Here is a 12,523-nt window from a genome sequence, read left to right as displayed (position 1 = left end):
GAAAGGAGAACAAAATTCGGGCTCCTAACGCTGAGGGCTATGGCACTTCCTGCCTTTACATCCTCACCCTGTGCCCTGCCCCACTCCCACTCTGTGCTGTGCCCACACTGCCCCCCTCTCTGTGCCCAGCACCGGCCAGCTCTTTCCCTTCTGCCATGCGATTCACTCCCTGCTCATTGCATGGCTGATTCCTCCTCCATCATCAGGCGAGCTCTTTCGCATAGATGCCTTTGCTGACTAACCTCCCAGATTATTCCCCATCTCTGTATCCACCTTGTTGTACCCATAACATTTATCATAATCTGTAATTATTCTGCATAATGCTTTTTTTGTTATTTACTTTCTGTCTCCCTCAGTAAACTATAAGCTCTCTGAGGGAGAGGATCACATCTGTCTTGTTCTTTGTTGCAGCAAATCCTAAGTTAGCAAAGCGATCTGAAATTGTACACATGGTAATACTCAAATACTTATCAAGTTAATTGGTTAAGCACTGGTTGATTAATATGGAGGCTTGCACAATGCAATCCAAAGTGTAGAACTAAAGGAACAAAGTGTAAAGTGTCAGTCCTGGGCGAGGGTTGTTTGCAAAGAGCTGCTTCTACCACAAACTATCAGAAAAATCCACATGCCTGTCTTGAGTGGTCTCTCCTTGCTGTGACTGCACCAAAGGATGTGTATTTATCCATGGGCATGCTTTTTTATTCAGTATCTGCTATGTGCCAGGATGGGCAGAAACTAATATCTAAGAGGGACTGTTCTTTAGTTTTTTTTTCTTTGCTTTCCAAGACACTTGCTCTTTTTTTTCTATCATATTTGCTTTCGGTATAACTGGTATTGGGCATTCCAAATCCCTGTGGTCAGTTGCAACCTCCCTTTCCCTCTCAATGTTCTTAGGATCTTATAGTCACATTTTAGAAACAGTCGTATACACCTGGTTTATTTCCTCTGAGTGAGTGCAAACCTCTCTAGATCTTGCACAGTGCTCAGAGCAGAGCTCAGGGTCAGGAAAAGTTCTGAGAGGAGGGAGGAACAGGAAGGGAGGATGAAGAAGGAATACTGTGGATCCCAGGGCAGCTGTAGCACTGTTCAGCCTTGTAAGGTTTTAATAACAAAAGCATGCATTTTATTTGCATCTTAGTCCATCAGAAGGAATTCTACAGAAGGAATTCTGAAAGATTCAGGAACCGGACGGGTTGTGTGCCCTCAAAATGCTGCTTTGTTATCACTCCCTGAATTCTTTATTTCTAGAGGGAGCACCGGGTGTGTCTGTTAGAAGAGCTAAACTCAGCTGCTTCTTATAAGAGAAAATGGGTGGTTCAGGGTCAGGAATAATCTCTACAACCAAAGACAAACTGAGTAGATGATATCAGGGTGTGTGTGTGTGTGTGTGTGTGTTTTAATACTGACTTAGTTTTACAGTGTTCCATTAAGTGTTTTTTTTTTTTTAAATAAACCTTAAAGAGGACTTGGCAGGTCCTTTAAAAGATACACACCTTTAAAATAATGGTCAGTCCCATTTGGCTCCTCTCCATTTTTGTTCATTTCCCTTTCTAATGACGTTCAGGTGATTCTCAAAGACTGTTGCAATTTCTAACTTGGGAACTTGACCTGGGAAGTTTATGAAGGTTCTGATGCAAGGCCCATCCCAGACCTATGGAATCAAAGTGTCTGGGAGGCGGAGAAATGGGCATGGTGGCCCCAGGCTCCACTGCTCTCACAAGTTTGGAAAAATCGCCTTTCTAGAACAAGGGTAGCAACGGAATGAAATATTTGCTTCATCTGCACGATGTTCTCACAGTAGGCTTGAGTAACATACATGACATCATAGAGATAAGATTCTCTCTGCTCACTTCATAGGCAGCGCTGTGCCTACAGCGTCTGTCTGTCTTCTGCAATGAGGCACCACACTTGCTTCTTCCTTTCTTGGGCTCTTCTGTTGAGATGAGCCCATTCTGTAAAGATAAATTGTTAACTTTCAATAATAAACAATAAACAACTCGTGACACTTTAGAAAAATGTTCCCTTTGCCTCCCAGATCCTTGGCTCATTGTTTGTGACTTTGATACACCCCCATTGAAATGTTTTTAATAGCCTGCTTGTAGCCACAAAGAAGAAAGCGGATTCATCTAACGAGAAGTTCTGGGCTAACGCGCAAAGGTTGCCTGAAACCGGAAGGAGGTCGCACAGATAAATTACTTCCATGTATTTTCCAATTAAAGGAGTCTGCCCAGCGTCTGAGTCCAACAAAATATCTGCAGTGTGATCTAGTCTGCCGAGTGTGGAATCAATTGGGGGTTGCAAATGTAGCCTGTGCATGGATTCTAGATCGGCTGCTTCAAAATCACGTACGGCAGCTCTTTGATTGTACAGATTCCTGAGATTCACTCCCAGAATTTCTGATTTAGGAAGTTTGAGGTGAGGCTTGATACCCGTCCCTTTAAGGGTTCCCAGGTGATCTCCAGGACTTACCCCAACCCAGGATGAATCATGGAGTGCTCAGAGCTAAAGAAAAATGGATGCTTGTGCTCCACCCTGAGGCACTTCCCTGTCCCATTTGAGTGGAAATGGCTGCTGACGCTGTGCTAAGTGTGGATGTGGCCGTGGTGGGAAGCAGCTGCGGGTTGAGAAGGGGGTGGCTGCTTGGTAAAAGCATGACCTTGCATGCATTTGGTCCCAGAACAGCGAGAGCTTCCTCTTGTGAAATGAGAGGGTCTATCGTAATATGTGCTGGAACATTCGAAGTCAGGAACTTTCAGCAAAGGCAAGTTAAAGGATTTACATGTCTTCAAATAAGTTTTAGATGTTGACATGGGCGGTAATGATATGGAATATTTTATATGCCTTTCTGAACTGTAAAGGGTTCTCTTTGTCTTTAATTTCTAAGACAGCTCTGGAACCAGGGGGATTAAGTCTTCATTTACAGCTACTCCTTAACGCCGGGACAAATTATGGCTCCCCCAAGCAAGGGTGCTTATTAGTAAATACGGTTAAGCGAGTGGATGCTGTTCCAGAGGATCGGTGTTTATACTTCAGCAGAGGAATCATTTAGGAGGAGAAAGCCTGCCCATTAATAAGCAGACCTGCCATGACTAATGGCTGTTCTGGCCCCAGCCTGGACAGTGAGGGCTCACGGAGGCCAACCTGGCTCTCTTTCGGCCCTCTCTCAGCTTGGCAGGTTTAGAAAGCATTTCCAACTGAGGTCCCCAGGGATTCCGGTACAAAAATGCTGAAAACCCTCCAGTACAGTGGTATGTTTATAAAAGTCACAGGGGCCCCGGTCCCACCCGAGAGAGGTCAAGGAAATGCATTTGTCTAACCTCACAAAGTCTTGACCAGAGAATCGTATTTGATTTAATCTATATCCGTAGCAGTTCTGCAATTGAATAACAAGTCATTTATTATGAAAGTTAGGAGTGTGTTTCTGACTGGGACCCAGGCAGCACTGGCTGTGTTCTCTCTCCATGTCTCCTTTTTCAAGTACAGTGACTGAAGGTTTTGGCCAAACTTTCTTCCTCAAGGAGGATTTTTATGGGTTGCCTTGTTGTGAGGGGGATATTAAGCAACACGTGCCCCATGAGTACATGGTTTGTATATAGACAGCAGTGTCGGCCCCATATCAGCAGTCTCACTGGGCAGATCCCCATAGAAACTCTGCTTGGGGGAGCTGGAGTAGGTAGAAAGGCTTAGGAGATGGAGAGAGGATCACATTCCATGTGTATTCCAAGGCCAAGAGCGTGGATTCTGGATTCTCCATATGCCTGCTTTCCCAGGGTGCTTCCAGACAGAAATGAGGATAAGCCTGGAGAGACAGACTGGTTCTACTTGTGGTAGCGTCTGAGGGGTAGTCAACCTCTGTATTCTCTCTAGGTAATCTCACCAGACCCCTGACTTTAAAACCATCTCTATGTCCCTGAACTTCAAATAGACCTCTCCAGTTTTCCACCTCCCTCCAGCATTCCAGATTCCTATCCTGGCTACCCATATAACCCCTCCAACAAGAATGCTTGAAGGGCATCTCAGAACTGGATTTCCCCCAACCCTCTCCGCCCCTGGTTATCCCTGTCTCCTCAATAATGACAGAAATACAGGAACTTTCTTTGCTTCTCCTCTGTCCCTCCACCCTCCACATCAAATTTACCAGCGAGTCCTGCTGACTTGACCTTTAAGACAAACTGCGAAGACGTGAACCTCCCTTCAGCTCTGTGAGTTCCTGTCTCCTTGACCACAGCAATAGCCTCTTAGCTGCAGTCTGCCTTGGCATCACCATGTGAAACAGACCACATGAGAGCCCCCACTAGGTGGAATGGTTGGTGATCAAACTCCCTTTAGAGTGAATTCAAGAGAAGTTAGGCATAGGGGAAGTGGTGCCATGTTTTTAGCCCAACTCTTGGGAGAGTCACTTTGAGAGGCAAATGTGGTTTGGAGGCCACGTGGGTTGGAATCGGTGAGGCGTATTTGTTTGTTGATGGGGAGATACGGGCGGAAGGGAGCAGGAGGTGACGCAGGGGAAAGAGAAGGATTGCCCTTCTCCCTGGTCTCCCAGAGCATACAACTCATCCACAGTCACAGGACAGGGAATACGAGTGCCCACTGCACAGGTTAGCTCTAGGTCTGTAGGCTAATGTGCTTGATGTGGTTTTGGACTGGTGGTGGGGGTCCAGAGCCGACAGCCATGAAAGAGTTCTTGAGACACCTTTGGTGCAAAAAGGTGATTTTATTGAAGCAGTGGGACAGGACCTGTGGGTAGAAAGAGCTGCACTGGGGTTGTGAAGAGTGACTGATTATATACTACAGAATTGGGGGGCCAGGTAAGGAAAAAGGGAGGTTTCCAAAAGGACTTTCATATGCTCAAGAGGACTCATAAGATACTGAGTCCTTGCTATTGTTGAGCTGGTTGATTTTCCCTCTAGCAAAGTGTTAACATTAAGACAGTAGGGGGTTCCTGGAGGAATGTTATACTCTGTATTTGCCTCAAGTATTTGTCAACGGGCTGCAGGTTATAAAGAAATTTAACGTTATTTACATTTTCTTCCTGCCTTTGTTCTGCACATCACTAAGGAAGGGAAGGTGAATGTTAGGGCTCCAGGTAACTGAGTCTGTGGATTTCTGGAAGTCTGGCTGTTATTATAACATTGCCTTTTTTTGTCACTTACTAAGACATTTGCAAACTGATTTCTATCAGTTAACCATTTGTTTTCCCCTTTTTCCCCTTCCTTTGTTCTTGGACAGCCAGGAGTGTCTGAGGAATGTCACTTTGGGGGAGGGGGGGCAATTGTTAGCTTGTACTTTGTCCTCAGCATGTCTTTGGCTCCCTGTCATGCTGGTGGGGTGCTCTCCCCCCTTCTCTCAGTGAAGTAGGAAGTGGGCTCATCAGCTGACTGACAAATGACAAGGAGGAGGGTGAATTAGTAGAAGAGGCAATGTGTCAGGGAACACATGCCTTCTTTCTGAACATACCATGGACTCTTTGACCTGCCCTTCCCTCCATCTGGGATGTTCTTGAAGAGGATTTTCATATGGCTGATGACTTGGTGACATCTGGGCTTAAATGTCACCTCCTCAGAGAGGCTCTCCCTGACCTCGGAATCTAAAACAGTCACCCTGCCATTCACAGTCATATCCCCCTATTTTCATTCCCTGACTCGCATTTGTTACTGCGAGAGATTCAGCTTGTTAATTTTCTACTTGTTTACATGTTTATCACTGTATCTCCTATGAGATATTAGCACCTACTAGGCCCTGAACAGCGAGAGAAGTCTTCATGAAGAAGCATGAGGCATTTCTTTTCTTTCAGGGAAAAATACAAATGTGTCATGATAGAAGAGAATAGAACCCAGTTTGGGTATTTAGACTTGAATAGGCCCTAGATTAAATCTGTGTGTGGGAGGGTGCGTTGTAGAGGGTAAAGGTACATCCTACACCCTTGGCTTTATCGATAGATAGCTTGTCACAAGCAGCCTGTATCTTCCTAAGCAAAGGAAGATCTCTGAGTTCTCAAGGCCACTGGGCACTAACTTGAGCTTTAATACCATTCTCTGCAGGCTTCCTTTCATGCCAAAGGGCATAGTTAGAGGTTCAGTTACCAGCAGTGAATATCATGTGAATATCTGAGCTAAGTGTATCAAGGAAAAAAAAAAAAAACCAACCTTTAAAATAGGAAAATGGAGAGCCTGGGCTGAGAAAGAAACCTTTAAGTGGGAAAATAGAGAGGCTGGGATGTACTCTTTAGGCCTTAAATGGATGTCTGAACTGGGCCTAAAAGACCCTTCTGGCTCCGCAGCCAGTGTGGTCTTTTCAATTGGGCTAAAAGAAGTCTGCCAGCCTAGGGGTGCCTGCGTGGCTCGGTTGGTTAAGCGTCTGACTTCCGCTCAGGTCATGATTTCACTGTTCAGAGTTTGAGCCCCATGTCAGGCTCTGTGCTGACAGCTCAGAGCCCGGAGCTTGTTTCAGATTCTGTCTCCTCTCTCTGTCCCTCCCCCACTCATGCTCTGTCTAGCTTAAAAACAAATCAACATATTTTTTAAAATTAATTAAAAAAGGGGTACCTGGGTGGCTCAGTCGGTTGAGCATCCTTGCTTCGGCTCAGGTCATGCATGATCTCACAGCCCGTGGGTTCAAGCCCCGCGTCGGGCTCTGTGCTGACAGTGCGGAGCCTGGAGCCTGCTTCGGATTCTGTGTCTCCCTCTCTCTCTGCCCCTCCCCTGCTCATGCTCTGCCTCTCTCTGTCTCAAAAATAAATAAAAACGTTAAAAAAAATTTTTTTAATTAATTAAAAAAAAGAAATCTGCCAGCCTACGGGCAAAAGCAAAGAGAGTCTGAGCACCTAAAACAACCTTTAGTCTTAGGTGATGGTTTATATTTCTAACAACTTAAAAAAAAAAAAAATCCTAAGACTTCTAGGGAAATACTATAATTAGCCAAAAAAAAAATATTTCTACGTAGTCTCTAAAAACAAAACAGACAAAAACACATCAGTATACCCAGTTTAAAATAATATATAAAAAATTGTATGTTCTACCCCTGTATTTCTTCCCTACATCTATGAGGATGTTACTGAGGTGCCGAATCACCCAGGATCGAACCAGTATATCATTCTGTCAAAGGATAAATTAGGAAGTGACTGTATATCTAGTCAGGTGACCTAAGAGCACTCACCCTCCTCTGACCAGGAGATACTAACATAGTGGACAAAATTTACTTCAGAAAGAAAAGGGATTGCACAAGCACAGATTTGATCCACCATTTTGGGTAAAGCCATGGATACTTTAATCAAACTACCTATCCCCCTGGTGGCAAACACTTTAAATGAGAGGAACCAAACCAAGATTGATGAAAGCTAAGGTTTTAATAGACGTCTCAGACAGTTTCTTCCTCTGACTATAAAAAGTGAGTTCATGTGGCTCAGTACCATGTTGTTATGGGTTCTGTGATTGGTGATGTTTCCTGTTTACTTCTTCAGGAAAGATCCAAGTGACTTGGGCTTACACAGGGACTGGCAGAGACCTGGGGGGACTTTGGTGGTTGTCTGCATTTTTCCCCTGGTTTGTGAAGCTCACCTCACTGACTGACCCATAAATTACAAACCATATAATCTGCGGGGTGGTAGGCAGAGTTCTGGACTGCAGTGTTTTCTGTTTCCCCTTTATTTAGGCCGGAGGAGAAAAAATAGATCCAGAAGAGGCACTGATCTACGAAGAGGATTTAGATGAAGGGGACGGTGTGGAAGGCGAGGTGGAAGAGAGCACAAAGTTAAAAATGTTCCGCAGACTCGCCTCGGTGGCCTCCAAGCTTAAGGAGTTTATCGGCAACATGATAACCACTGCTGGAAAAGTTGTGGTGACCATTTTACTCGGTTCATCAGGTGAGAGTTTCCAGTATGGGTTGGAACACAGGTAGCACTTTGGTGAGTCATGAAAGACAAGGCTGAGGAGAAAATGCCGAAGGAAAGAGCCTCATTCCAGAACACCAAACTCATAGCCATAACTTGTAAAACCGGCCACGTGTACACACCACACACAAAAATAATTTTTCCTGTTCAGTTCTCATGTTTGTGTTTTTAGTCGGTTTCTTTTTTTTTAATTTTTTTTTTTTTTTTTTACTGTTTATTTATTTTTGAGAGTGAGAGAGCGCAAGAGTGGGGAGGGGCAGAGAGAGAGAGAGAAAGAGAGAGAGGGAGACACAGAATCCGAAGCAGGTTCCAGACTCTGAGCTGTCAGCACAGAACCCGACGCGGGACTCGAACTCACGGACCGCGAGATCATGACCCGAGCTGAAGTCAGACGCTTAACCGAATGAGCCACCCAGGTGCCCCTTGGTTCGTTTCTATTAACCTCCATAAAGCAATCTTTTTCCATATCTAGGTGATGTTATGTTTTATACGTAGATCAGAAAGACCACCGTTCTCCTCCCCCAGAGCCCGTGAATGGCGATCGGCTACGATGAACAATGTCAGTATACTCTCCAGAGAGCCACATGTGTGCATTCTGAAAGCACGTCTGTTTACACTGGGTCATTAGGAGTCTTAATTTAACTCTCCAGGATATACTATTTTTCTTCCTCAGTTAGATTGTAATCTTGCAGCACAGACACTCACTTCCTTTAAATCTTGGCTGCTGACTGCTTGTTCCATAATAATGTTATCTCCATTTTCTCCCTCCTTCCATCTTGCTGCTGGCGGCTGCTCCAGAGCCACTGGGAAGTTGGGTCCATACCGCTTCCTTGAAATTGCACAAGATGAAACAATGTGACAGTTTTTTAAATAGCAAAATTAAAAAGTGGAAAAGAGAATTGAATTTCTCAAGAAATATCCCAATATTTTAATGAAGAGTCATTTCAACACGCCCCCTACAAAGGTTTTTAAATGCCTATAAAAAAAATTCCCTCATTTTCCATGTCCCCTTTTGGTAATAGTATGAATCAGATTTCATTGGGTAGGGCAAAGTTTTAGTGAGACTTTGCCATAGATGGAATAATTTTATGAATCCAACTTACCCCCAAAAAAGTAAGTTATTATAAAAAGTGATATCAGGGAGGGGCTCCTGGTGGCTCAGTCGGTTAAGCCTCCAACTCTTGATTTTGGCTCAGGTGATGATCTCAGGGTTCATGAGATCAAGCCCCATGTCAAGCTCTGCCCTGGGAGTGTGGGGCCTGCTTGGGATTGTCGGTCACTCCTTCTGCCCCTTCTGCACTCTCTCAATCTCTCTCTCTCACAAAAATAAATAAGTAAACATTTTTAAAAATGGTATCAGGGTAAGTTGGAATGGGCACACAAGTATCCTGGAAAGAATTGGGGGGAGAAGTAGAAAGATGGAAACAGGCAAGTAACTGTGCTAACTTTACTGTATGAAAAGTAGATACTTGCTCTGCCAAACAGCACGGGAAGAATTTCTGGCAACATCCTGTGTTTCCCTATATTAACAAATACCACTTTATGTGTGATCTTTTGCACAACAAAAATAGTATTAGCTCTGATTTTATAAATGAAATGGGATTCCCATTTTAATCACTGGATCCACACCGGAAAGCATATGAAGGAAATGTCCATCATCTCCAATAGGAACATGTCTCGAGCGGTGAATGATTTCCCAGTTCCATGCGATTTTTCATGATCACATCTCTTCTTCCTTAGGTATGATGTTGCCATCTTTGACCTCATCTGTGTACTTCTTTGTATTTTTGGGTCTGTGCACCTGGTGGTCCTGGTGCCGGACATTTGATCCATTGCTGTTCAGCTGTCTCTGTGTGCTGCTGGCTATTTTCACTGCGGGGCACTTGATTGGACTTTATTTATACCAGTTCCAATTCTTTCAAGAAGCAGTTCCACCCAATGACTACTATGCAAGGTAAGACAAAACGTTAAGACATTTCAAGGACAACTGACTCTCCTTTATGATCTTGTTTGAATTTGCAAGGGTTCCTCTTGATGCCCATTGATGTGTTCCGCAAAGGGTCGGTGGGGGTGGGGGAAGCAATGTAGCACTTTCAAGTTATTGAATGACAAAGTCCAAAAGGAAGTGGGAGGTCTCTTCAAATGGAGGTGCTGCTGAGACATGGAAGAGAGGGGAGGCTGCTGTTTGGTCTCAGCTGTGGAAAAAGATCCCAGAAGAACATTTTGCATCAAAGAATAATAACAACATGTTAAAGCATCCAGCTGGAGGATGGTCTCACACACCAAATAGAGCATTAAAAATAATAACAAGGGCAGGGGCGCCTGGGTGGCTCAGTCGGTTGAGTGTCCGGCTTCAGCTCAGGTCATGATCTCACAGTCCACGTTTCGAGCCCCGCGTCGGGCTCTGTGGTGACAGCCCAGAGCTTGGAGCCTGCTACAGATTCTGTGTTTCCCTCTCTTTCTGTGCCCCCCACCCCCACCACTCACGTGCACACGCATGCACACACTCTCTCTCTCTCAAAAATAAATAAACATTAAAAAAATGTTTAAAGAAAAGTAGTTTAAATGACTCCAGAGGAAAACAATCAGAGAAATCCAGAATGTGGATTCTATAAAGCAAATGATCTGGTCTCTAAAAAAACTCAGCATCATAAAAAGAAGTGTGTGTCGAGGCAGTGGGGGCAGGGACTCCTGTAGTTTTAAAGGAGAATTTGGGAAACCCAGCAACCAGATGTGAAGCCTGACTCTACATTACATCCTGGTCAACCGCAGATCTCTAAAAGACATTTTAAGGTTAAATGGAGATATTTCAATATTCACTGGTTATTAGCTGATTGTATAGAATTATTGTTAAACTGTTTTTAAATTTATTTGAGAGATAGAGAGCAAGCACTTGGGAAGCGGCAGAGAGAGAGGGAGAGAAAGAATCCCAAGCAGAGCCCCATGTGGGGCTCTATCACATGAATCATGAGATCATGATCTGAGCCAAGATCAAGAGCCAGATGCTTAGCTGATTGAGCCACCCAGGCACCCCTAGAACTATTGTTAATTCTTATGTGTATGATTATATTGTGGGCATACAGGAAAATGTTATTATTTTAGGAGATATGTGGTGAATTATTTAGGAGTGAAGTGTCATGATGTCTGCAACTTTCTACTGGTTTAGCAACAGACATGAGAGAGGGAGAGAGAAAGGGAGGGAGAGGCAGGGAAAGAGAAGCAGGAAAGAGAGACAAATAAAATTACTTAAACCAGGGGATTGGCCATTGGGGTATCCATTGTCCTATGTTAACTTCTCTACTTCTGTGGAAAAGTTTATGCCTGGAAGTTACAGGAAAAGTAAACGGCGGCAGAAATGGCAGAAGGGAATGTGAGGGGGGTGAACAGTGTGTGAACAGAGAAATGAGGAACTTGGAATTTCAAAGAACATGAGTCATGCTATCATGTTGATGGTATAGATTTGCATCCTTCTTTCGAGGGATCCCCATCTGTTTTTTATGTGATAGTAAATATGAAGCAGCGATGTGTGTGTGCAGACCCACTCACCTTGCTCTTACTGATTCATGTAATAAAATCTGTCTAGTTTGTAGCTATGTCTACCGAACACTAGGAGAAAATTCAAGTCCTAAAACCTCTTATATTCTGTTAAAACAAGTTAGTACCCAATACACACACAGCGTAACTAATTCTAAACCTATTGGCATAATGTGGAGGTTTAACAAGTGTAATTCAGTCTATAAAGAGAAGAATGTTTTATAGACACATTAAAACTAAGAAGCCACAATATGGAAACAACCTAAGTGCCGGTCGACAGGTGAATGGATCAAGAAAATGTGGAGTGTGTGTGTGTGTGTGTGTGTGTGTGTGTATGTGCGTGTATGTATGTGTATACACATGATGAAATATTATTCAGTCTTAAAAAAGAAGGAAATCTTTCCATTGATGATAACATGGATGAAATTTGAAGACTTTCTGCTATTGAAATAAGTTAGAGAAAGACAAATGCTGTCTATTTGTCCACGTATATATGGAACTGAGCAAAAGAGTCAACTGATAGAAACAGAGTAGAAAAGTGGTTGCCAATGGTGGCGTGTTGGAAGGAATGGGGAGAGGATGGTAAAAGGGTATAAACTCATTAATAAGTTTAATAAATTCTGGAGATTATAAGGTGAACATTATAAGGTGAATAAATTGTGAAGATCTAACGTACAGCAGGCTCACTGTACCTCATAGTACTGTATTGTATATTGTATGCTTGAAATTTGCTAAAAGAGTCAATCTTAAAAAAAATTTTTTTTAAATGACTAGGTGAGGTCATTGATGTGTTAATTAACTTGATTGAGGTAATCATTTCACAATGTCCACATATGTCAAATCATCACATTGTACACTTTAAATATATTACAATTTCACTTGTCAGCTATATGGTCAGCCTCTTTAATGGTGCAGATTTATGTAATATTTATTTATTTTAGGCAGTAGTGAATAAACGCTAAATTTCAGTACAGACATTCGTTCTAGGCTAAATGAACCCTTTGGTTTCTTTGAGGCATTTAATTTGGGGCTTATTGAACAGGTATAGAAAAAATGTTTTGTGCTGTTGGAAGGGGTGACTTTCAGGGGGTGAGTTAATTG

General features: G+C 43.3%; 1 protein-coding gene across 7 annotated transcripts in view; it reads left to right on the top strand.

Annotated features, from left to right (window-relative positions):
* The window catches only part of LOC122203049 (piezo-type mechanosensitive ion channel component 2), a 468,341-nt gene that overhangs the window by 264,166 nt on the left and 191,652 nt on the right, over positions 1-12,523 (top strand). For all 7 annotated transcript variants that reach the window (XM_042909601.1, XM_042909598.1, XM_042909599.1 and 4 more), the window contains exons 6-7: positions 7,651-7,861; positions 9,629-9,842. In XM_042909601.1, the coding sequence (XP_042765535.1) occupies positions 7,651-7,861; positions 9,629-9,842 (425 nt within the window). The remainder of the gene's footprint in view (positions 1-7,650; positions 7,862-9,628; positions 9,843-12,523) is intronic.

The sequence above is a fragment of the Panthera leo genome, chromosome D3, assembly GCF_018350215.1.
Source record: "Panthera leo isolate Ple1 chromosome D3, P.leo_Ple1_pat1.1, whole genome shotgun sequence".
In the NCBI taxonomy this organism is placed as follows: domain Eukaryota; kingdom Metazoa; phylum Chordata; class Mammalia; order Carnivora; family Felidae; genus Panthera; species Panthera leo.
Note: the sequence above shows the minus strand (reverse complement) of the source record. Positions and strands in the feature narration are given on the sequence as shown.